Source organism: Podarcis erhardii (assembly GCF_964252035.2).
Source record: "Podarcis erhardii genome assembly, chromosome: 1".
NCBI lineage: Eukaryota > Metazoa > Chordata > Lepidosauria > Squamata > Lacertidae > Podarcis > Podarcis erhardii.
In genome coordinates this window covers 74,091,922-74,117,465 of record NC_138497.1, presented here as the reverse complement: position 1 = coordinate 74,117,465, position 25,544 = coordinate 74,091,922, and the positions used below count along the sequence as shown (strand labels likewise).

At 41.7% G+C, this 25,544-nt stretch overlaps 3 protein-coding genes across 3 annotated transcripts in view; 1 reads left to right on the top strand and 2 right to left on the bottom strand.

Moving 5' to 3' along the window:
* GTF2H1 (general transcription factor IIH subunit 1) overlaps positions 1-25,544 on the bottom strand; it is a gene marked incomplete at its 5' end in the record, with an annotated part of 330,296 nt that overhangs the window by 205,788 nt on the left and 98,964 nt on the right. The window lies entirely within an intron of this gene.
* RMP24 (ribonuclease MRP subunit p24) lies at positions 1,336-2,918 on the bottom strand. Its single transcript, XM_081842306.1, has 2 exons — positions 2,823-2,918; positions 1,336-2,305 (listed from the first exon to the last, which is right to left on the bottom strand). The coding sequence occupies exon 2, from the start codon at positions 2,195-2,197 to the stop codon at positions 1,589-1,591; it is 609 nt and encodes a 202-aa protein (XP_081698432.1). The 5' UTR covers positions 2,198-2,305; positions 2,823-2,918; the 3' UTR covers positions 1,336-1,588.
* Positions 5,552-21,674, top strand: SPTY2D1 (SPT2 chromatin protein domain containing 1). Its single transcript, XM_081840795.1, has 6 exons — positions 5,552-5,709; positions 13,902-14,016; positions 14,895-16,370; positions 18,107-18,269; positions 18,768-18,845; positions 20,758-21,674. Exons 1-6 carry the CDS (start codon positions 5,650-5,652, stop codon positions 20,852-20,854), a joined length of 1,989 nt encoding a protein of 662 aa, XP_081696921.1. The 5' UTR covers positions 5,552-5,649; the 3' UTR covers positions 20,855-21,674.

Genomic DNA, 25,544 nt, shown 5'->3' with positions numbered 1-25,544 from the left:
CCTGAACTTTGCTCATGCTGGCTCAGGCAAATGGGAATTGGGACTCCAGCACCTGGAAGGTCAGAGGCTCCTGACCCCTTTATCAAACCCTTGTGAAGTCAGAAATCTTTTTTGGTTACTGCAAAACATATAGAGATCTATTTTCTACCCACCTCTAGCATAAAAGATCGCCACCTTCTCTCACTTCCACGGGTGTGCATGTGTGTACTCATCTCCTCATCCCAGTGGGAAACAAAGCTTTTCTCCCATGTCAGTACAGGAAAGAGACGTGAAAGCCCCCCCCCCCTCTCTCTCTCTCTCTCTCTCACACACACACACACACACACACACACACAGTGTGTGTTGGAAGTTTGGGTGCAACTCAGCTTGCAGAAGAGGGGTTTGCATAAAGACAAAGAAGTCAGCATAAAGGTACAGTGATAGTCTAGGAATATAATAAATAATTAAAAAATAATAATATATTACTTATACCCCGACCATCTGGCCAGGTCTCCCCAGCCACTCTGGGCGGCTTACAACAGTATGTTAAGAACACAATAAAACACCAAACATTTAAAACTTCCCTAAACAGGGGAATATGAAGGCTCCTCGCTCTTTCTCTGTTCAGACTGAGAAGTCTTAGGTTGTACCACCCTCACACTGACAGACTTCAAGAAGTCAGCTGGGAGCTATCCTGAGTAAAAGGAGCAAGGACGGCTGCCTTTTTTTAGCTTGTTAGGTTAGAGAACTAGAAACTTTCCTAGCCTAGTTATTTACTTCATACAATGAACTACTTTGTTATTTTTCTTACTCTACAAGCATCTCTGTGTGTGCTTGTTTATTTGCCTAGCTGGAGTACCAGCAATGATTTTTCAGAAAGAGCTAATGAAGTGTGGAGAAGTGGGGTTAAGAAATAAAGAGGGACTCTCCCAGAAGCAAGAATGAGGTCTGGAGTCATACGGAGCAGAGCAGAGGAGGCAAGAGGGAGGTGGCATTCACCAAACTAGGTTAGCGAAAATCTGGGATGTCTCCTGGTGCCACCATAACATTTACTTAAGAGCATTTTGGTTGGTGAAAAGGCATATTGTAAGCTAAAAGAAAGATGAGATGTCACCCTTTCATTAGAACATTAAAGGTTTCCTGAGAATAATGATGGAACAAGTGGGAAACAAAATTAAGCAGTTAGTTTTGCTTCCCACTTGATTTAAGCAATGGTGCAAATGGACCCATAATCTCAGTCTTCAACTCAGGACTTGCAAGAAATGTAATGATCTGATACTGTACATATTCTCACATAGGTCTTCCTGTTATAGGAGTTTTTGGAAATCATGTGGGGGGGAGTAAATATACAAACAGTTCTTCTTAAACGTTTTATTCATCATTCAAAAAGAAAACATTCCATAATCTTTTTACAAAAAAAGGCTTTGGAAAGATGGGGGGGGCAGTTCCTGCCCCTATTTTTCCAAGTTTTTTCCAGACCTTTGCACCTCTAGTTTCACAGCACTTTGCTCCATGAAAAACTATAGTTAACAAGTAGGAACAGGCATTCTTAAGGGATGCATTCCTTTAATTAGCTGCAATTATGTTACATCAATTATTTCAAAAAAAATTAAAGTGATAGTAAGAAGTTTTTGAGGTCCCCCTTATTACTTTTCTTATTTTCTTCAAGATGAAGCAGTCTTTTCAGCTGTGCAAAGTGGTCTTTGATGTTTCTCTGAGTCCTGGAGGAAGAACGAGGTGTTGATTGACCAGATGATGTTCTGGAATTGGGTGTCCCTCTGTTAGATCCAGAATGATGGTGGCTGACAGGTGTGGTTTTGTTTGAAGACTTCCCAGCTGATGCCTTTCTGCCCAAACCTTCTCTACTCTTCCCAGAATGCCTTGTTGTTTTCCCACATGCATTGCAGGTAACCAGCAGGACATTCTTTGCTTCCTTGTACTTCTTCAAAAGCTTTGTTTGTTTTAAATTGAGTTTGTAGCCCTTTGCTTCCCGATTAAGTAGTTTTTGTATCTGTGGAGTCACCCTCTTTTTAGGCATTAGACGTACCCTAACATTACCTGGAAGGAGAAACTGGAAACAGTAATGACACACTCGGTTCACAGAATCTTGGGTTTTGTCTTCTCTGTTGCTGAGTGTCCACAGTAAAAACCGTGCTTGGGCAGGGCAAGTGTCTGCCAGCTGCCGTGCTGCATCTTCCAAGTACTGCGGCCTCCCCATCGACTTGAACAGATCCAAATGTCTGTGGCAAATGGATGAGCTTCAAAGCGAGCGATGATGGAACTGGCCAGGACTCCAGCAGCCCACTCTCTGGCACCAATTACGTGACTGCCGGCAGAAGCAAAGTTAAAATAAAATAAAATGTTGTAAGAAACAGATTATTGCAGTTTGATTAATAGCTTGCAATGCAATACATGTAAGACCATTAAACAGAGGCAATTAATATTATTTTCCACTGCAGAATAAACACACATGTGGTTTCATTGGTGTTTTGTGCCCGTCCCTGGTACTCTGGATCAGTCATCACTTGCCATCAAGCACAAGTGTCTTCACCATTTTCTCTCTTTCAGTGTTGTTAACTGTAAAGGATAAACGAATATTCCCCAAAATTATGACTGGCTGACAAAGCAATTATTATTTGAGGACATTCAAACAATGTGCAGCCAAACACACATTGTTCTTATCTTATGTATTTTAATGTTCTTTATATTCTAAATCACCTGTGATCCCCAGATGAAGGCCAGAATATACTGTACATTTAATAAATAAATAAATCATATGGGACCCATTTTCTTGCTGTTCAAAAGGGTTGATCAATGAAGGCTGAAGCAACAGAAAAAACAACTTACTATCCGTCTGAACTTCAGCTGGGGAGTTGCCTCTGCATCAGTCACCCCACCCTTGTAATCAAAATTTGTATTAGAAAGGCTTTAGACAGCACCTGTATGAGAATTCAGAATAGAAAATTCAAGTAATAAAACACAAATAAAAACAGGTACTCCTAAGAGTCTCAAAGAGAAGTAATCAAATCACTAGCCCTGTATGCACAACTATGGAATTTCAAGTTAATGACTCCTTGGCCGAGCTGACATGCAATGGTGGTCATAATTTAAAGTTATTGTGCGTGGATCTTAGGCTTGTGTACCTGCCCAAAAATGCTTAGCATGAATGTAATCCTCTATCCCAAATTGCAGCCTGATTTGGCATGGTCAAAGACAAAATAATCACGTGATTCTGATGACTATAAACTGACCCCCAGGTTACTGAAAGGGCTACATTATTGGGGCTGGGGGAGTCAGAAACCCTGGCTATAGCAAAAAGGATCAGCTACATAGCAGACCATCACTCAGCACAAATGATCACATTGTGTGCGGGGGTCACATTCCAGGGCTGGCATGTATACACAAAACACTTATACCTGAACCACCCCCGTACAACCATCCTTACTTTCCAAGATGTGGTCATACTGTACAGAAGATTAAAAAGATGATTCTGTAGGGGTCTCACAGGCCTTTGCAAAAGTAGCATAAACTAGTTGGCTTAGGTCAGTGTTTCCCAACCGGTGTTCCGCGGCACAAAAGTGTGCCGCGGGACGTCGGCTGGTGTGCCGTGGGAGGGAGGCGGGCGAGTCGGGCGGCGAGAGGCGGGGCGGCGGCGGCGAGCACACGCGGGGCGGGGAGCGAGCTCCCTCCCACATCCCATCGCCCCGTGCTCCGCGCTGGTGTCCGCAAGCCTTGCGCACCCGGGGGATCTCCCCCCGGGAGCACAAGGCTTGCGGGCAGCAGCCTGCAGCGCGGAGCACGGGGCGCCCTCCAGAGGACGCCCCGTGCTCCGCGCTGGTGTTGGCCAGCCTTGCGCACCCGGGGGATCTCCCCCCAGGAGCGCAAGGCTTGCGGGCGGCAGCTGGCAGCGCGGAGCACGGGGCGCCCTTCGGAGGACGCCCCGTGCTCCGCGCTCGTGTTGGCAAGCCTTGCGCACCCGGGGGGCGCGTGGGGCGCCCTGAAACAGAGGGTTCCCCATGCTGCGGACTGTAGCCTGCCGCCGGACGCGCGGGGCGCCCTGAAGCAGAGCGCCCCTCGCGCCAGGCAGACATGGGCCAGCCCCACAAGCTCGGGGGACAGCGGGGAGGCGCAGCACCGCCATCCCACTGTTCCCCGACCTGGTTTTTTTGGGGGGAAATAAAGGAAAAAAAATTTTCCTTTATTTCCCCCCTCAAAAAAGTAGGTGCGTCCTATGGGACGGAGCGTCCTATGGGACGAAAAATACGGTACTTACTATTTCATAATAAAGTAATTATAAAATACTTTCTTTGTGTTTATTTGATTCCTATTAAAGAGAGTTACTTTATATATAGTCAATATAGGCACAGAGTTAATTTTTTAAACATTTTCTAATGGTGGTGTGCCTCGAGATTTTTTTCATGAAACAAGTGTGCCTTTGCCCAAAAAAGGTTGGGAAACACTGGCTTAGGTGAGCATAAGGCCATGTGGAACAGTCAAGTTTAACAAGTACCAGGCTGCCAACAAGGTCAAGCTAACCTGAATGAAAGTTTCCATATGCCAATGTCAATTTATCGTTGTGTGCCTTTACAAAGTTTACTGCCAACTACTATTGCTGCAAGAACGATGCTGGCACGATCCATTTCTGCACTAGTGCTGAAAAATAGCTTTGCTGTGAAGCTATGACCACAAACCAAATCATTTTTGTATTGACCCAAAACAAGCTGAAAAAATAACTGATTGTAAACCTTTGGAAGTAAACCCATGCAATGAAATGGAATTTACTTCTGAGTAAACGCACACCAAGAATGTAGGCAGCGGCCTTAAGCAGAGTCTAACCCTTTGGTTCATCTAGCATTCTAGCTCATAGCTATCAATTTCTCCAGGGTTTCAGACAGCAGTCTTTCCCAACCCTACCTAAAGATGCCAGGGCTTTTCCACTATGGGGTATATATGGCAAAGAGACGCCACACTTGCCACACGCACCCCAAGCAATTTGTAGCACTTTACCAGCTCGAATGATTGGCGGCGGGAAAAGCAGAAGCTGCAGCGAACGAATGAGTGAATGAAAGAAAGGCAGCAGGATCCACCCCAAGCAATAACAATCAATGAAGAACAGATACAAAATGAGAGGGCCACTCAAAGAAACTCACCTTGTCAGCCCAGCAGGTACCCCCATTCCCCCCCAAAAAAAAAACCACCCTCGGGAGAAAAACAACAATAAAACCCGAATCCTTCTCCAGCAGAGGACCGAACTAACCCAGCATTTTAAACCCGAGATGAAAACCCCACCGCTCTGTTGCACAGACACGTGGCGAGCAACCCCCGGCCTGCGCTGTTCATGTCACGTGGCGCGTCGGAACACGTCCTCTCCGGAAGAAGAAGGGCGCCTGCGTGCTTCCGCATGGAGCGGAGGGGCGGAAGTGACCTCACGCCCATTTAAACAAAAAAAAAAACTGGTTGACGATTACGAGGTGATATAAGAGGTGGGAAGAGGCGCTTCGGGGCCGGAAGTGAGGAAGGAGGGGGAGGGAGGCGTCCGTGAGGAACTTTTCCCGTCAGCTGGGCGAGGGAAGGAGGGAGATAGAAGGTCCTCTCGAGGGGCGGCAGGAGCAGCAGCGAGGCTGAGCGGCGGCGCCCCTCTCCGGGGGCGAAAGGGCCACGGAGCCCAGGATGGAGTTCCGCGATATCCTGCTGGTGGCGTCGGAGCAGCAGGGGCTGAGCGCAGTGCCGGTGAGGGCTGGCGGGGGCGCGAGGGAGGGAGGGAGGGAGGGAGGCGAAAGGACGGTGGGCGGCGGGGAAGAGGCGGCGGCGGCCCGTCGCTTCCCTTCTGGGTCCCTCTCTCTTTGCTCTCCCCGAAGCGGACTTTCTTCTGAGTCGAGTCTTCTCGGGCTCTTCTTTCTGTCTCTCTCGCTCCCGGGTATCCGTGCGCGCTTCTTGCTCTGCTTTTGTGTTGCTAATCTGTTGCTCGCTCAGCTGCCGGCGCCCGGCGAGAGGAGCCTGTTCGGCGAGGTGTCACCGGCGGGCGGGGGGGGGGGGGAATGCTTTTTATCAAATGCATTTCTCGCTTGAGTCACAGAAAGATGCCTTTGTTCAAAAGCTGCTGCTGCTGCTTTTTTCTTTTCTTTTTCTTTCCGGATAGCGAACACTTGACTTCAAATCCCTACCCTTTCCTCTTTTTTTAATCGCAAAAAATAACTTTAAAACTTTAGTTACAGATAGGTAGCCGTGTTGGTCTGCCATGGTCAAAACAAAATAAAAAAATTCCTTCCAGTAGCACCTTAAAGACCAACTGAGTTAGTTCTAGGTATGAGCTTTTGTGTGCATGCACACTTCTTCAGATACCTTAAAACTTTAGAAAACGAGACCAAAAAGTTGGTTCTCAGTTACCTCTACATATGCTGGGTTGCTAACCTTAAAATCGTTCTCCAGTTGATCTGAAGCTTGGCCTAAAAACGTAGGACTAATGTTTGCACTGAGGTTGTACAATGTCCAAGCAGAATGTGAGGGTTCAGGGAACTTTTTGGGTCACTTCTTTTTCTTTTTTAAAATTATTTTGTCAAAGTAATAATCATAAATAAAAATGTGCATCCCATCACCGAGACCATTCCATTGTAGCTATCCAACCTCCCAAAATTTCAACGCCTCTTGCGATGGTTTGACCCCTTTCTGTTTTAACAGTACAAATTCTACAAACACACTCCATATCTCCTCAAAATCCTTTCTCCTGCATATTTCCCATCTTACCTTAATGGCACATGTTAATTTATCATTAACAGCTCTATCCCACACCTCTTTATACCAAGTTGAATTCTTAAAGGGATTTATCTGGCTTATACTTTTTAAGAGAGCTTCTCCGGGCTTTGAAGATGTGCAGCAGGGTTCTCTGGGTGTAACAACAGCAGCAAAAGCCAGCCTAAGCATGCCTACTTAGACTTTAGGCGGATGCTTATTTAAAAAATAGCAGCTGTAGTTTATTTGTGACACTCAAATTTTGCAGACAGCACATATAATCAAATTGTGAGTTTTATAGTTATCTGACTTACCTGAATTTGGCTTATGGATGTGGGATATTTTAAAGAATCAGAATACAAATGGATATCTAGATTTGTTGTATCATTGAATGGCTGTATGAGAATTACAGTTAGCAAGGAAGTACTAAATGAAAGAGTTCTTAGGATCATGGTGATCATTGCATGTTCTTCTGGTAAAAGGTGTAAGATATTTGATAAAGCAAAGTTTATTTTAAAAAAAGCTTCAGGTGTTACAAAAACTGGCAACATAATATTAGTATTATGTAGCATTAGTTAAGGATAGGTAGCTATTGGGTTACAAAGGAGCTTACAATGATACTTCTGGTTATGAACGCTTCTGGTTACGCATGCTTCGGGTTACGAGCTCCGCTAACCTGGAAGCAGTTGCTCCTGGTTGCGAACTTTGCCCCAGGATGCGAGCGGAAGTCACAGATAAGAATGGTTTCAGCTTAAGAATGGACCTCCAGAACGAATTCCGTTTGTAACCAGAGGTACCACTGTATTGACATTTTCTTTCTTCCTTTTCCTGAAGAAGCATGTTGGGAAGAATATCCTGAGAGTTATGCCACCTTTTTTAGTATCTTAAAATTTGGTATCAAATTTTTCTCAAATACTGGGTCATGATGATCTTTTGGAAACTGTTGGTAAAATTCTGGTAAGAGACAGTGCCTTTAATTTTTTCTTTCTCTCTCCTCCTACCCATATAATTAATTCAATACAGCATTAAATAGAATAGCTTAAGCTTGGTCCAGTGCACCATGGGTGTAGAAGTGTGCATGAAGGATTTCCTATTTGTCAGAGGTTCTCAGGCTTTTTATCCTCAGGGCCCTCTGGAGATGGCTTCAAATTACCCTGAGATCCACCAGTCACAAAATGGTGGTTCAGATGTAGAGCCAGTCACACAGTAGTGGCAGACAGAGGCAGAGTTTGGCATAATCAGCTTGCGGTTACTGACATCACTTTCTACTGATATCTGATCCACCTTCAGAAATTGCTAAATTATTTGCCACAGTATTTTCCTTGTGGCAGGGAGTTCCATAGCTCAGCTTTCCTCAAGCTAAGTACATACATTTGCTCAGCCTCCCTATTTTAGGCAGTGTGCGCTTATCCAGAGGCTGTAAGTAGAGAAGGCCTGTTCATTTATATTTTTCCCTTCCAGCCCCCCACCAATGCCTCTCAAAGTGTTTTTACCCATCTGCTGTATTCCCCTCCCCCAATTCTCTTTTCATACTCAACTTAATTCCCTCCATGCCAAACTCCCGATATTTTTTATCCCAGCTTCCTGATCCTTTTATATTCACACCTTTTATATCAGCTTCTCTCATCCTCTTCCTTTCTTTTCCTAGTTTATTTATTATTGGTTCATTTATTTATTACCATAAAAATGAATCTTTTATTTCAGTTTCTAATTTCCATAAACACTTACTCTGGTCCTTTCCTCTCAGAGAAGGGAGTGCCTCGCTTCTCTCTCTCTCTCTCTCCTTGTTTCCTGGACACTAGAGTGCAAGAAGTTGCTGATACAGGCATTGGCCCAATCAAAAGTCTATCACATGGTTAGGAGACTAGGCAGGTAATTGAGGAGGCTCTGGACAGGCTGTGGCACTGAGGCCAACCTCAGAGTGGCCCAAGACGCACTGGTATGCACCCAGCCTTCTGTTTGAGGGAGCCTGCCCTAGACTAGAGCATAACAGAGCTCTATTCTCCCTGTGGAGTTAGAGGGAGCAGACCATTGTCCCTTCATCACACTTCCTTGGTCAATTGTAGTGGGACAGAGAGGACTGGCTAGAGATTTTGGAGTTAATGGACTGGCACGGTGCATAGCTGTCAAGTGTCCCTTATTTGAAGGGACAGTCCCTTATTCCAGCGCCATGTCCCGCTGCTGTCCCTTATTGATGGTTGTCCCTTAAATGTCCCTTAAATGATGTCCCTTAAATTTCAAAGGAAGCAGCTCCTCTCCCTCCCTCCCTCCCTGCCGGCCAAGGAGGAGGGAGGCTCCAACTGTGTTGCTTGGCTGTGTTGCTCACCCAATAAGAAGTCTAAGAACGACTGGGGGGTGGAGCTTGCATGCCTTGTGTGTGGCTAGTTAATGCAAGCTGAGGAGGTTTTTGAATGCTGGACGCCATTTTGTTGCACGTGCTGCTGCAAACTTTGCAGTGCAAAGCCAGGCCGGGGAGCCATCTTAAGTTGAGGCTGCATAGGCCTTGTGGTGCATGTGATTCAGATTCTATTCAGTTGAACCTCTGGTTACAAAGTTGGTTGGACAGTGTTCTCGAAGCTACCAGCGTGAGTTTGACCAGGTTTCAGGAGGACAGGAAGGCTGGAGAGTCTGGAACAGGTGTGGCTGCAGGTCCCTTATTTTGGCTGCTGGTCCCTTATTTTCAAGGCTGCTGGTCCCTTATTTTCAAATCTGTAAGTTGACAGCTATGGCATGGTGACGGCCCTATTATATGCTGTGGAGGATGGAGGAAACAGGGCTTTGTTATAACCTTTGGAGACTTTTATGTGATGCCACATCCTCAGGGGATGGATCAAGCCCAAGATATATTTTCTATGAGTAGACAGCATGATGATTTAAATGCCTATTGCAGGTCTTTTTATTTAGTCCATGTCTTGATTTTAATTCTCCAGAAAAACACGCAAGTCTCAGTCTAACGAGAAAACGTTCTTCTCTCTGTATCTCATTCATAGTGTCAGTTGAAATATTTGTTCTAATGTCCCAAACCTGGGTTGCTGTGGTTTCCTCAAACAGTGTGCAGCTATACTCTTTGCTGACGTAGGAAAGATGATGTATTAGCAATTCTATTTTAAATGCCTTGCAGGCAAATCAATGCATGCTTACTATGAACTAAATTCCACTTAAATCAGTGGGGCCTACTGTCAAGTAAGTGCTCATAGGATTGCAGTCTTAGACAAAAACTGGATACAGAAAAAAGGCCGGCAGCAAATATATCCTGGACACCCTTAGCACAGTTGCACCAAATAGCTGTTCAATATGCATGTCTACTACACATGTAAAAAAAACGTTTCTTTTAACTTCTCCATACAACCAAAAAAACCACCATTCCAATTCTTATACTTGACCTTCAGTTTTCAAAGTAGGTTGTATAAGGTGACTATATTTTTTTAGCCATAACATTCCCCCCCCCCCCCCCAAGCTGGAGACTGCTCTTCTAGATCAGAGGTGGATAACCTGTGGCCTTTCAAGTCTTGTTGGGCTACAACTTCCATCTTAGCCAGGCTGATAGGAGTGGGGAATCCCATTGCTTGGAGAGTCACAGGTTTGACAACCCTGTCACAGATGCTTTCAGGTCTCTTTTCACATAAATCTTTTATGAATAGTTCATTTTCAGCAATGCCTTCTTCTGTTTTAGTAATCTGAAAGTTTGGGCCGCTCTTCAATTTAAAATAGATTAAATAGAAATTTGAGTCTTGTAAGTGCTCCTGAATACAATACAGATTTCAACATTTACTAGATGAAAGGACAGCTGCAAGTGCGAAGGGTTGGTTGTCAGAGAAAGAGAGAAATTGGTGTTCTTCTTGGGAACCCTGACACAAAACAAAGAAATAGATGCCCCTCAGGGTCCCTTCTGACTCTACAGTTCTATGCAAAATAGGCTTCAGGTGAAACTAGGCATGGGGACAGTCCCCTAGAAATCAAGGAATGACTGCAACTTGATACAGAAAGCATTCTTATATACTTCTGTGCTACACGTTTGATTACTATTAGCCAATCATGTGGCTGCAATAAAACTTTCTATAATAGTTACATCCCACTGTTGTCTAAACCGGACAGAAATCTCTTAGATACTTTGAACCCTCCCCAACCTTCTCATTATAACAATATTCATCAATGTCCATCTATATTAATTACCTTATTTATTAGCTGTCCACCAACATCTGCTTTCATTTATTTTGTGATTAATACATCCATTCTTATATATTGATATAATATTAATTGCAATCGTTCTGCCTAGCCAGTCTCCCTTCAGCATTGCTATGGCAATTGACCTCCTTGAATTCTTTCAGTCTCAGGACACTGGCTGCTGCTTGTTCCTTCCTAAAAGCAAGTGAGGTTTTTTCCTAATGAGAAGGGTTAGTAAAAGTTCATGCAGCTTTTGCTAGGCTACAATATATCAGGAAAATGGAGTCTAAGCTACTAAAAGGGATTTAATGAAAGCAAGAAACTACTGTATAGATTCCAAATAGGACAAGTAAATGGAGTTTTCGCTTTCAAGAGAACATATTACATGTTTTGAAGATGCTATCAGTAAAGTTCATGTTTTATTAAATGCGTATTGCCAGTGTGTGTGGATCATGATCTCTTCATGGGAAAAGTGATTTAATCAATGAAAAGGAATCACAATTCAGAACAGGGGCTTTCCAGGTGTTATTGGACTCATCCTCCTATCTGACCCAGCCAACATAACCAGTGTTCGAGATGGTAGGAATTGTATTCCATGAATATCTGGAGGGCCACAGGTTCCCCACATCTGATTTAGAAATATAATTTCTGAAAGTGTATTTCTCTTAAAGAGCTTGTGCTGAATGAAATCTCAGAAATGATTAATAAAATCTTGAGCATTTACTACAATTTTATCTTTATTGTTGACTTTGGGAAGTTCATCTCTTCCTGTAAGCTAGCAGAGTTAGTTAAGATTTGCTTTCCTGTGGTTGCGGTCCTAGGCAACATTGAACAGCATTCAGAGGTTCCTTTCCTCTGACAGGAAGTCTGTTCCTCCAGCAGAAATAATCTTTCTGTTCAAATTATCTTCCATTGGAAGAGAAGCATTGGATCCAGCCCATTAACTTTAAAAGTCTTACTTATTTTACATCTGAGTAAACATGACTAGGATTGGACTATTAAAATGTATGTATTAAGTTTTCCTGAAGGTAATTTCAGATTTGAGACACTTTAAAAACCATTATCAAGTAGTAAGCAGTTACTGAAATGTTACTGCTAAGAAGGATTTTAGGCTGAAACTATTCTTTGCTAGATAGTGAATAAGCACATTGATGATCATTTATATGAGAAATAGAAACAATAATGTATTGCATCATGTCTCGCTAAAATTATAGAGCTGTTAGTTCATCTCCCTTAGGGAAAACCATGCTAAGCAATAATTAGCTGTTTTCAAAATGAAGTGACTATTGGGCTTAGTAATGCTTCCACTGATAGCTCAGTTGTTGCTATAGATAACTCAAGATCTGACCCAAGTATGTAAATATCTATTAACTTGATTTAAAAAGTAGTCCTTGTTATTGTTCAACAGTAACACATAGGGTCTGTGTAGCGTAGGGAATGAATCTGGCCAAAGGCAATGTGATAGTATAAGATAAAAAGAGAAAGTATTTTCAAAGTTTGAATTATAACATTTAGAATTTCTACATGATTTTGTCTTCTTGTTAAGCTGTAGTTTCAGAAATAGCATTGGGATCTTCAAATAAAGGGCTACTACATTCTTGTTATTTTATTTTATTTTTTAGCTCCACAGCAACTCTGTGGAGTGGGTCATAGTTCAATATCTGGCTCAGTCAGGGTTGTGAGATTTCTTCATTGTACTTATGACAACTGTCTACTTCTATCAAAGTAAAGCCAGGTGGTGGTATCACTCTTAGTATGGAGAGGGCAGGGTTTTAAAAGACACCTGCTCTCTTTTAAAGAGGGGATAGATGCTAATTTTGGAGCTAACATAGTTTTGAATCATTTTCACCAATATTTCAAGGCATGGAGGGTGTAATCAAGTTTTACAAAATGAACTTTTAAAGGCTTTTGTGGTTTTCAATTTCAATTATCGCTTAAATGCTGTGTAACAACAGCCATCTGCAGTTTGCATATTGCTACAGCTTTCAACCCTACAGTTGCCATCTGGAGGTGCTCAGAAAAGGATAATCAGTGTTTTAAAAAGCACACCAGGAGAGTTTGACCTGTGCTTTTCGCCACTGCGGACAAGTCTTTGTATAAAGCTGGTACTTTTATCAAATAAAGAGAATGGAATGTTACTGCCTGTCTAGCTTGTTCACTGAGTTGTTGAAGGAGAGAACTTGTAGCTGCAGTAGACTTTTATACCTCATACAAGCTACGTGTTGTATAAAGTCTTGTATTAAAGTATTTGTTTTAGTGTTCCTTATTTCATTGAGAAGGAAAATCAGTATATTCTAAATTGGTAATTATAAACATACCACTCTCACACACACATATAGTTACAGGTAGGTAGTCGTGTTGGTCTGCCGTAGTCGAAAAAAATTTTAAAAAATCCTTCCAGTAGCACCTTAGAGACCAACTTGGTTTGTTATTGGTATGAGCTTTCGTGTGCGTGCATGCTTCTTCAAATACAAAGAAGATTGGTATCTGAAGAAGTGTGCATGCACACAAAAGCTCATACCAATAACAAACTTAGTTGGTCTCTAAGGTGGTACTGGAAGGAATATATATATATATAACATAAAACAGCTTTTTTCTTATACAGCTAAAGAAGTAATTACAATTAAATCTGACCATGTTTAAACACTCCCCCCCCAAATAAATCACAAATTAAGTACAAAAACTCTTACTTGCATAAGCACTGAGACAGCTTTTTGAATAATATATAGCCTGTATTGTGTTATATCTATGCTCTTCTGATATTGTTATACTTCAGTTTCCATTAGCTCCAACCAACATAGCCAGTGGTCTGAGATGATGTCATTCAAAATGTTGTGATAAGAGGGTTTATGACGTATTGTGGCATGTGGTTGTGGCCAGTGCTAAGCACCTTAAACACCACTGAAATCAATTGCTGAAAAGGCTTTTATTGTTAAATTGCCCAAAGCCCCCAACCTGCTGTGTACAGTAGCTAGAAACCTAGAGCCTTAGAAATTGGTGTGTGGTTCTGACATTTTGTCTCTTTTCAGAAAAGATACAGTTTAGCAGTAGGCCCTCCCAAGAAGGATCCAAAAGTGAAAGGTGTTCAGTCAGCAGCTGTGAGAGCTTTCCTCAAGCGGCAAGAAGAGGAACAAAGGAAAAAAGGTATATTTTTAAATTATCTTTCTCCTCCCAAGAGCCACTGTCACTTATTTTTGGTGATAACTGTCTTCTGTTTCCTTTTTGAATATTGTTGCCATAGTTCCCTCATTTTTGGATGTGTATTGGCTTCTAGAATCCTCTGAAAGCAGTGGCAAAACTTAAAAAGTTGGTTCATTTCCTCCCCTCTGTTCTGCATTTAGAACTGTATTCAGATTACTGAAGCCCATGCAAGGACTTCTGTGAGCACAACAAGGCTTCCCACCTTCCCTATCAATATCTCTGGGGTAGTACAGCATGCAGCGAGCAGGGAGAGGGGGAGATCATTCCATCAGGCAAGCAGGAATTCCATCAATGCTGCTGGGTTGTTTGGAACATCAGAGTGTTGAATTCCTCTCAGTTTGTACAATAGCTAGAAACTACAACATCACAGAGATTGGTGCATAGTTTTGACACCTTGTTCTTTCAAAGCAAGTTTTATTTAACAGGCTTTTTGACAAATTCCAGAAGATACTGGACAGAACTGCTCTTTGAAAGTCCTCCTCAGTTTTGCAAGCAGTTGCCCATGTTCAATGGGGAGTGGCTGCCTGAGAAACCCAAACCCACAGCCTCCTGGGTGTGCTGAATTAATTGTGCAGTTCTTTAGATCTCAGTCCACCCTTGTGTTTAAAGTGGAGCTCTTAATTAAAAGTCTGCTGTGTTATTTCCAAGGGTAGCTTTTATGTTCTATGTCTGCTATTTGATTGCTTAGATAGTTTGTAGTCAGAATGTAAACTCTGAGCATGACCTTTACAATGCACACTAGCCATTGCAGTTTTTCAAGCTATCCCAATATTTTTCAAGCGCAAAAAATATTTTACATAGGAACTTTCCTTCTTTCACAGTCATTGAAGAAAAAAGAAGAAAAGAAGAACTTCTCGCTAAACGTGTAGAACTGAAACATGACCGAAAAGCAAGAGCTATGGCTTCACGGACGAAGGACAATTTCCGTGGCTATAATGGCATTCCTGTTGAAGAGAAGCCTAGAAAGAGGCAAGGCCGTGAAAACAGTTCTGAAGGGAACACAGAAGGAGGTGAATGCATGACAGGTGATGAAATGGAGCAGTTTGAATATGATCAGACAGAATCGGAGCATGAATTGGAAGAATATGCAGAAAAGCCTTCCAAAGCACCAGTGAAACCAAAGGCGCCTCCCAAAAGTGCACCTCCAACATTGAACTTTAGGGACCTTTTAAAGCTGGCTGAAAAGAAACAGTATGAACCAGTTGAAATAAAAGTTCCTCTGAAAAAGACAGAGGAAAGACCCATGACAGCGGAAGAACTGAGAGAGCGAGAATACTTAGAGCGGAAACACAAAAAGGGGGTTATACTAAAAGAGAAAAAAGTTGGGAAAGAAATAAAACAGGTCACTATATCAAATTCTTCCAAGAAGGAATTTTCACAGAAGGCGCTCATAAATTCTAAACATAGTAAGCATTCAGCGGACAAACATTCCTTGTCGAAAGGAAGCCTTTCCTCTCAAAGTAGTACTGACAAGAAATCCAAGGGACCAGCTTTAAATGAAAAGCATTTGAAGTTGTCATCTGCCTCCAAACCCAACCCTTCTGAGAAAGCAAAACCTGCACATAAGGTCCCTTTGAAAAGCCCATCAAACAGCAGTCAAATTAAACCAGCATCTAATGGGGGTGGGAAATCTGGACCTAACTCCCATACCCCAACTTTGAAAACGGCTGCAAATGGAATTCTCAGGCATCCATCTGCTAAAGAAATTGGTCTGAAAAAAACTACTAGCCAAACAAAACCAACTGGTGTGGCTCCTTCCCAGCATGAAGGTGTTAAAAATGTCAGCTCCAAGCAAGCAAGCCGAAATTCAGGCACAGGAGGACCTCTTCCACGAGCAAAGAGCAGCTTGAGTACAGGTCCAGGTCGGCCAAGCAGCAGTTTGATTGTTGGACGTGGACCACAGGGCAATAGTTCAGGCATGGTACCTGGACGATTAGGTGGCGGCTCGGGATCAGCGCAACGAAGCAGCAGCTCAAGTGCGGGACTTGTACGGCCAGGCAGTAACTTAGGTGTGGGACCTAGCAGACCAGGCAACAGTTCAGGACCAGTGCGTTCTGGAAGTAGTCAAAGCATAGGACCCGGGCGGCCAAATAGTCTAAATGCAGGACCGGCAAGAGGTAGTAACTCAGGATTGGGACCAGGCCGGCCAAACACCACTTCAGTTGGAACTCTGAAACCAAAGTGTACGGTTGTATCAGAAACGATCTCTTCTAAAAATCTGGTACCACGACAAGGTAGCGGACAAATGAATGGAATGAGGCCATTTCCACAGCAAAGACCCAGGATCCCCCCACAAGGTATCTTTAAAGTTTGAGTTTATGAATAATTTGATATGTACTCTTTGTTTCATTCATACATTTGTTGTCTCACTGTAGCTGTTTGGACTTGGAGTTGCATATCTTCCAATCTAGTGCATGTTAGTTGAATGTGAGTTCCATTGAGTTCAGTGGTAGTACAGTACTCCGAGAATTTGTATAGGAACTCATTCTACCATAAACTTTGTAAACAAAAAAAGCAAAGCAAAACATGGACTGTTTTTCAAACTACTTTGCAGATTTGATTGCTCCTCACAAACATACGTATGATAGAGCGTAGGAAACCTTAGATAAATTTTATTACCTTGTTAACATCGGGTACATTTATGTGATTTCTGGCTTCTACAGGCTAATGCAAATTCAGTCTGAGCAGGAAAGGCTGTAACCGAGATATTGTGGTTGATATTAATTCCACGATTGATTTAAGGGGTAAGAAGCTCCCTTGATCTGAAGCATAGGAATCACTCCAGTTGGGGGAGGGCAGAGTTGAGCTTTATTTTTCTTGGAGCAATCCTTTGCCAAGGCAGACAGGATTTCAACTTAATCTTTGCAGCAGTCAGTAGCCCTTACTCTCCCATAACAAAGCTTCTCTTATTCTAGATTAGCTTGCTGCAACTCCAGTGCTTGTACTGTTTGAAGAAGCGATGTCAACCATTTTGGAGAGGGAGACGGTGCTGGAATGCTGTAGATGTACACAGATAACCCTTTGCTGCTAAGCACAAATCATCCTTCGCCTTGCCCTGTTTTTCCAAATCTGGGCCTAACATGTCAGGCAGATGGAATTAAGTGCAGATTTTGTGTTCTAGTGTAGAGAAACTGCATGGGAATTATCCCCTCCCCCCCCAAATAATACTGGGCAATTCAACTAACCTGAATGTTGGAAGATTCAGGACAGATAAAAGAGAACTACTGCATACAGCACATACCGGTAGTTCAACTATGAAATTCATTTCTATAAGATGTGATGGCCACCATCTTAGATATGTTGAAAAGTGAACTGGAAGCATTAATGGAGGATAGGGCTTGCCATGATGTTCTACTGCCACTGTTGGAAGTCTGAATCCCAGTTGCTGAGAATCTCAAGTGAGGAGAGTTCTGTTGCACTCAGGTCCTGCTTGCAAACTTTCTATAAGCATCTGGTTGGTCACTGTGAGAACAGGATGTTGGACCAGTTGGGCCTTTAGCCTGGTCTATGTCCTTGTGTCTGGTACATAATAATATGTCTGGTACATAATAAGCTACCTAATAATGCTTGAAGCAAAAGGCCTAGAAAACACACACCATTTAGTATTCTTATTATGAGGAGGATTTCAGATTTGTATTCCAAGAGTAGATTTGTTGTGTTGATGCAATACGCCCCTGCATTTGAAAAGAACATTTCTTTTTGCCAAGCCGTTTACAGTGATCCAACCAAATTTGTTACTTAAATGCTGGGTAGCAGGGATGACTAACTTGTGTACCTTCAGATGATGATGAACTCACATCAGCCCCCGTCAGCCATGGCCAGCAATCAGAAATGATGGAACTTGTAGTCCAGCAACATTTGGAGGGCCGAAAGTTAATCTGCCCCTGCATTACACCAATAGCTGCCCAGAATGTAACCCGTGTAAAGCCTCATGAAGTGACTGTATTAGCTAGTGAAAAACCAATGCAGCACAAAAATAAATGTTGCAGCAGGTTTGCAAGTGTGTATTACATGTCTGAATTTCACCCCTTAGGTTTTCCAAGACCATCTCTTCCACCTATTACTAGTAAAAGGCAATATGAAGACGATGAAGATGAATACGATTCTGAAATGGAGGACTTCATAGATGATGAAGGAGAGTCCCAGGAAGAAATCTCTAGACATATTAAAGAGATATTTGGCTATGATCGGGCTAGGTGAGAAAAATAATTTTGCATCATTTTATACCATTGTGTAGTTATGACAATCTCTATAACATTCATGTAAAGTGCATAAATAAAATCCCCGATACAGTTTCATAATTTAGTCTGCTTGAGTACTTTTGAAATTGATCAGGAGCTCCTCAAAAAAACAGAGTTTGAGCAAAAGTTCTCAATGGTTTCTGTCAACTATAATCGAGGATAAAAAATATGAATGTGCATGTACTCAAAAAATGCAAGAAAGGGGCTGATATACTACTATATGCAGCCTATTTATTTACTAGTATTTGCCAAAGCCATATGATTACTGAGACTAAAGATCCCCACCCCTGCACTGAAAGGAACTGACTTGGTCCAGCCATATAATTATAAGGTTACTTGAAACATATTTCTGTTTTATTTAAATGCATATACAATTCTGGTACTGAAACACATGCATTTATGTATTATAGCAAAAGTGAACATACTGCATTTCATTTTGCCTATTACTCTCAGATATAAAGACGAAAGTGATTATGCCTTACGTTACATGGAAAGCAGCTGGAAGGAGCAACAGAAGGAGGAAGCCAAAAGGTAAGCAGAGTTGAATCTATCCACTTCACTCACCCAGATTTTGGTCATTCATCAAAAAGAAACAGTCCATTAATGTGATTCCAAATAATGATGAGTTTGGCATCATTGTGAGCCATGGCAAGCAATGTGAGCAAAATGGTTGAAGTCTCTGTGAAGTGACCTCAAGGGAAGGGGAGATTTTTGGCGAGAGAAGCTGTGGAAATGATTCAAAGTCAGCCATGAATATATTGGCATACTGTGGAGATCTGCACGTTTTCATCACAGTGCTGTTAACCTGAAACCAAAAGCCCTCCATAAATTTGAAATAAGTGAGGACAATGTGACCAACTTGGTGGAGAGATCAACTGGGATAATATTCCTGATGGATTCTTACCCATCTTTGTTAGTGTATAGAGCCTCAACATCCATGCTTGCTTGAAGGATGGTCACTGGGAAGACTGTCAAAGACTGTAGCTTCCTCAGAAAGTCAGTGATCTCCTGAAAACAATTTTAAATATTGGGCCCAAATGGAGACAATGATTTTTGTCCCATTAAAAATGTTCTACTCAGTGAAGCTAAGATGATTATAGGGACCAATTCCTGCTATTGTGAGTTTTTTGTGTACTTATTTAGCATATATTGAAGCTAAGACTGTAATTCTTGTATTTCATTGCAATACTTAATACATTTTTCACCTAACCAACTCTGTCGGCAGAAGCCCTGCACAAGGACCTTTGCTTGTGCAACAGTGCTTTCCCATGCCTCTCCCCACAGGCCTCTGGGGAAGGGTCAGAATAACCCCTAGAACAGAATGGGGGGTATTGTTCCATCTGGCAAGCTGGGATGCTTGCACAGGCAGAATGATTGGAAGAATGGAACATTTAATTCAAGCAGGTCTTTAAGCTGCTGCAAAACAGTCCATGGCAGGGGTTGCCAACCTGGCACTAATTGGCTTTTATTGGTGCCCTGGGAAAACCACCGCCCCCATTCTGAGTTTTCATTTAAAATAAGCAAGTGTCTAGCTCTCCTAAAATGAAAGTTATTGGGCAAAATGTACAGGTACCTTCTCTGTGAGGGGAGTGTGATGTGGCCACCTTGTATATTTTTCCTAGTACAGAAGAATGCCCTCTGTTGTTATTACATAGCAATTATATGTGTATTGCATGGTCTCCACAATTGGCTGGCTCCCCATAGTGAGCATAAGATTGTCGGAGTTAAGTTTTCTCTCTAATTTTGTGTTACACCACACTGTCCATGTGCACTATTTTGTGACTAGTGCCCTCAGGACTCTCCTGAAATTTGTAAAATGTCCACTGCTCCAAAAAGATTGTTGGTCCCTGTTCTGTGGTTTCACTGCAACAAGCTTACATGCCTAGGCCTCCGGAAGTGTACTGTACAAAAATAGAATATAAACGCAATCAGTTTGGTTTCCTGTCTGGTCATATATAGGATTGTCTGGAGGTATTATTGATCCTTGTAGCATCTTCAAAGCAACACGTGAATACAAATTTCAGCTGCTCTAACTCTCTATATTTATACTCTTAATTGGGGGATATCATTATTGTTCAGGCCAATTGCAGCAGCAATTACAATTAGCCAGCCTTTCTTTATATAGCATGTTTTTAGTATTGGGTAGGCTTGTAACCTTGTACCGTCTCAATATGTTATGGGAGCCATTTATTTTTATTTTTCTATTTCCAGTCTAATTGTAGCATATTCCAGTGCTGTTGCATCCCTGGCAATGTAAGGCAGTTTCTAATATGGCTTCTTTAGGGCATATCCTAAACCTAGCTAAGATTTCTGCAAGCTGTCTAGTAATGGGAAATTGTAAGAGGGTTATGTTGATTTCCTCCTGGCTAGGGATTTTTTGTGCTCCTACATTTTGGGTTTAATTATCTTCAGATTTTAGTGTAACTAAATCTTTATTCCGCAGCTTGAGGCTTGGGATGCAGGAAGATCTAGAAGAGCTAAGACGTGAAGAAGAAGAATTGAAACGAAAGAAGCAGGCAAAGAAGCTGAGAACACGTTAATCAATTTGCCATAGCTATGGTTTTCTTGTTATTCTTCCATTTCTCCCCCCCCCCCCATTCTGCTGCTTGTTCCAAATTTCAGCTTTAGTTTTACTTTGCATGTGAAAGGGTAAAAACTTGAGTAGAAAATGGAAATATAGAAATATGGTTCTTTAATTTGACCCACAAATTCATATTTTTAATATTTGCCAATGCTTCCTTTTTATAAAATAAATGCACTAATTGAGAATATAGACGGAATTAAAGTGGAAATGAATGTTACTACTGCCTAAATTAGTTCAAGGATGCCAGCAGACTACTGACTGACTATGCACTGGCTTGCAAAATGTGGGCCCTCACACCAGTACGACAGCCTGCATTCTTCATTTTACTTTAAAAAGGAATAATGTTGTTTGTGTCCTGAGTCAAGATGCTTAAATATCATTCTTCCCATTCAGATAAAGCACAGATTAAAAAAATGTCGCTGCTGTTCTTGATGTTGAAAGCAATATTGACCTGTATTGGAGAAGATTATTTGAAAAAGCAATGTTATCATGAAAGGTCATGAGCATTGTCTTTGCAAACTAATAGACTGAACCTATCCCCTAGATGTAGCTGTTGTGGAATAAACAGACAGCAGTGCCTGGCATGAAGAAAAGAAAACAGCATCATACATGCCAACAGAAATCTCATCCTGCCCCGCCCCCCGCAAAGCTAACTTGCTGGTTCTAGTAATATAAGGTTGTTTCTCTGGCTTCTTGAATTCAGTAGAGTGGGGCCTTGGGAAACCCTGTATCTATTCCCATGTGTTTGAAGTCTTCCTTGAGCTGATAAGAGTCAGTCCACTCAGTGGCGTAGCGTGGGGGGTGCCAGGGGTGCCGGCCGCACCGGGCGCAACTTGGGCGGGGGCGCACTCGCACTAGCAGCTCTCTGCCCCTACTAAAATCCACGGGTTAGGGAGCCCGCGCTCGCTCGGCTTGGCGAGGAGGTCGCAGAAGGGGGAGAGCAAAGCCTTCTGCCACGGGCAAAAAAAGGAGAGGAAGCCGGGCTGGCTGGCTGGCTGGCGGGGGTCTGGCTGCGCCTGCTGCTGCCGTTGCCGCTGCTGCCGGGCTTTGACAGCTTGGCGAAGCGGAGGGAGAGGAGCTTTATGGTAATTGCGGCTCTCTCTCCACTGGCCTGCCTTCTGGGTAGCGAGCCGAGCCGAGCAGGGAGTCTGGCAAGGGGGCGGGAAGAGACTTTCCCCCCTTTTTTCCACCTCGCCTGGTCAAAAAGGAGAGCGGAGTCTCCTCAGGGCGCCCTCAGGCAGGGCAGGGCAGGGCAAGGCAAGCAGAGCGAGGAGGAGAGAGAGGGGAAGGGGGGGAGAAGCAGCCAGGAAACGCCGTGGTGTGGAGGGGGAATCATTTAAGGAGAGAAAGCGAAAAGCCTTGGAGAAAGGGAAAAAAGGAAACAAAAGAGGCAGCTCCGGGAGAGCGCAGGGGAAAGAGAAGCCTCACTGCTGCTGCTTGGGAGAGTAAATTACTGTACTTGCCTTGCCCCGGGTTAGGGGGCGCAAATTACTTGCCTTGCCCCGGGTTAGGGGGCGCAAATTACTTGCCTTGCCCCGGGTGCTGATAACCCACGCTACGCCGCTGAGTCCACTGCCTGATGTTTTCCTATCCTGCTGTGCAGAAGATAGAATTGAGCTGCTTCGTATCATTTAGAAATTATTTCAATAAGAAATGGGACCAAATGATGAGTTTGCCTTGTAGGTCTGGGATTTCATTGCCAAAAATAAAAATAAAATTATCTTGGGAAATGCAAACTTACATTTTATATAGATATATAATTTCTATGACTTTGGCTTAACTACATTTTAGGAATATTTTTAGAATATACCCCATTGTTTTCAGTATCCATTTCTAGATTAAGTGCATATTGCATAACAACCCCAAAGCCTGCTGGTGTATATTGCCAACTAGTTTATTCCAGAATAAACACCAATTCAGTCTACATCCTTCTCATTGTAGGCATCTTTATAGTTATTCTTAACAGTTGTTCAATAAAGCAGCTGAATAAATTCCCCACAAAGAAACAGTTTGTCAAAAGGTCATTTTTGATGGTTTTTGAACATTTGGTTACACACCAATTTAAAGCTACTACAAAAGTAACACAGTAGTTGTATGTTACAAAAAGTTCTAGGTTTTCCCCCATTTAAAAGAACTGTGCTTTGGGATTTCAGTCATGTTTCATGTATTTTATTACTCTGGTGTCCATGATATGCTGTCAAATAAATAAAAAAAACGATTATGCTTACTAAAAATTGCATCGTCAGGCCAATAATGAAGAATATGATATTCTTCTAAAAACTAAAACTATGGTTGGACAGTGTATCCTGATTAGTGTTCTAGCGGAGAGGTATTCTAGCAAAGATTGACTACATTTTAAAGAATAATTGGAGGTGAAATTGTAATAAGTAACAGGAATGAATGAATTCAGCCTTCAAAATGGGAAGTGGAGTTTAATCGGGAGAATTAATGTAAAGAAAATAAAGAACCTTTGCTTATAAAATCCTTCAGCCACCCTTTTTTGTTGTTGGGTGATGTTTGCTGAAATGAAACTATTGGACAGTTGCTACAGTTAGCATGCAGCTGAACTGGAACTCTTAACTTAAAAGTTACTGTTATCACTAGTGCTATTTCCCCCCATTTGTCTGCGTTCCATCTTGCTGTGATTAATATATGCACACATGAATCTGGCAAATGCTCCCATTTGTCTTTTTAATTCATTCAAGGCAATGACTGTTGGAAACATGACCAGGCTGCTGTTCATTTTATAACTATTCTAATGGAGGAAGTATCTTAATCATCAGCCCAGGTACGGTCCTCAGCAAGCTGAAGAATTTGTAGCACCAGAAATCTTAACAGAAATCTTCATTTTTCACATGCATGTTTTAACCATGTCTTGTAAGTTCTGTTCAAGACTGTATTCTGAAACATTTCAGTGTTACTTGTCTTGTAGAAGATAACATAATCAATATTGCCAATCTTCTTTATCACTTTAGAACTTCCAAAATAGAAACTTGCCCTGAACATGAGAATGATCATGCATTCTAGAGAATAATTGTATTCTCTTTTGAGATGATGAGCTGATTAACATGTCTGTTTGCATTATTTGTGTGTGGCAGGAAAATGTTTTTCCCATCATTTTTCTTGGTTCTTCCCCTTAAATAAATATATCAATTATTTAATGGTTCATTAATCAACTAGAATATTCATTTCTTCCAAGGCATATACAACACTGAAGCAAAAGAAACAAATTGAATATTTTCCTTTTGGAGGTGTCAGGCTTCTATAGAGACGTCATAGATTGCATTAGCTGAACTCTAGTCTAAGTTGCTGATTCTGTTCAGTGAAAGATGTGCCTTTTTTTACATACATTAATATTTCCAGGAATGTAGGATGAAGAGTTAATTCTGCTGTCAAAGATGCTTTGTTGATGCTTGATCATGTGAAATAGCATAGTTTTTTTATAAAGTCCTTCCAGGTCTTGTATTGCACAACTACAGTAGTTAGTATTTATTGATAATACTAAGTAAAACTGAAGGGCACTTTGTATTTAATTAAAACTTAATTTTGCAATTGCCTTATATGTATTTTATTAAGGCTGTACTTACACTTTTTACAGCAGTATCTGACAGAGGCCAGGGCAGCAAGTTTCATGGAACATCCTAGCAAACAACTCTGATTTATTCTTTAACGGAGAACTCTTTCAAAATGTATAAAATCTTATTTTTTATAAGCCCCTGATTTTTATCCAGCATAACTAATTTTTATTTGGCTTTGGCTTTCTGTAAATTTAATTACCCCAAAGAGACCAAAACACTGGAAAGAAAATACAGTCTTGAAGAGACTAGTAAATTAATTGTGATGACTATGTTGGATTTCTATTTATTTTGTTGAGTCAGAGTACTACAATCAAGTGTTAGCATATAACTGAGGATGCTTCTAGATTCCATGTTCTGTTTTTTTGTGAAGGTCATTGTGTTTAACACAATGTGACAAATCAGGTAAAAACTGTTAACCTTATTGTTTTTTTCTGGTGCTGTCAGAGTGTATGCTTTTGCACATTTGAAGTGCAGTCTGAAAGCGAATTATGTATATAATAAATTACAGACATTAAAACATTTTATTGAATTTTTCACTGGTTTGCATTAATTTGTAGGAGACTTTAAAATACCACGGTGTTCCTTCCACAGGACTCTTTGCAAAATAGTCTTTGATCCTTAAAGTTTGCTCTTTCACTCTGTTATTAAGTGTCTGAGCCATGCAGAAGCTGCTGGAATTTATTAGATCATATTACAGAATATCAAAATAGCGGAGTTATTAAATAGCAGATCAAATATTAAAAGTTTTAATTGGATGATGCCATTTCTGACTACTTTGTCATAGTCACTAATGTTAGGGAATAATATTGACTGAGTTTAGTACAAATACTGTGCTATAGTTCAGTAACATATAAAATTGTATCTTAGTGGAAAATTAAAAACTGGAAAAGCAGTTTTCCATTGAGCTGTAACACAGCGTATATCTGTTGAATTTCATCTTTATGGCTTTAGCCCAGTTAATACAAACATCAAAAACTTCACATCATGCTTGCCATATCATGACTGTACTTTGTATTCTGTAATTGCTTCCCTAAATCAATGAGGGAGTCAAAGAATTTTAGATGTTAA

What these genes read in the sequence shown, in the direction of transcription:
- RMP24 (XM_081842306.1), bottom strand. Translation starts at nt 2,197, where the DNA reads ATGGGGAGGCCGCAGTACTTGGAAGATGCAGCACGGCAGCTGGCAGAC.
- SPTY2D1 (XM_081840795.1), top strand. Translation starts at nt 5,650, where the DNA reads ATGGAGTTCCGCGATATCCTGCTGGTGGCGTCGGAGCAGCAGGGGCTG. An exon ending in AGGGGCTGAGCGCAGTGCCG is followed by an intron (nt 5,710 to 13,901) that starts GTGAGGGCTGGC and finishes GTCTCTTTTCAG; the next exon opens with AAAAGATACAGTTTAGCAGT. An exon ending in CAGAAGGAGGAAGCCAAAAG is followed by an intron (nt 18,846 to 20,757) that starts GTAAGCAGAGTT and finishes TTTATTCCGCAG; the next exon opens with CTTGAGGCTTGGGATGCAGG.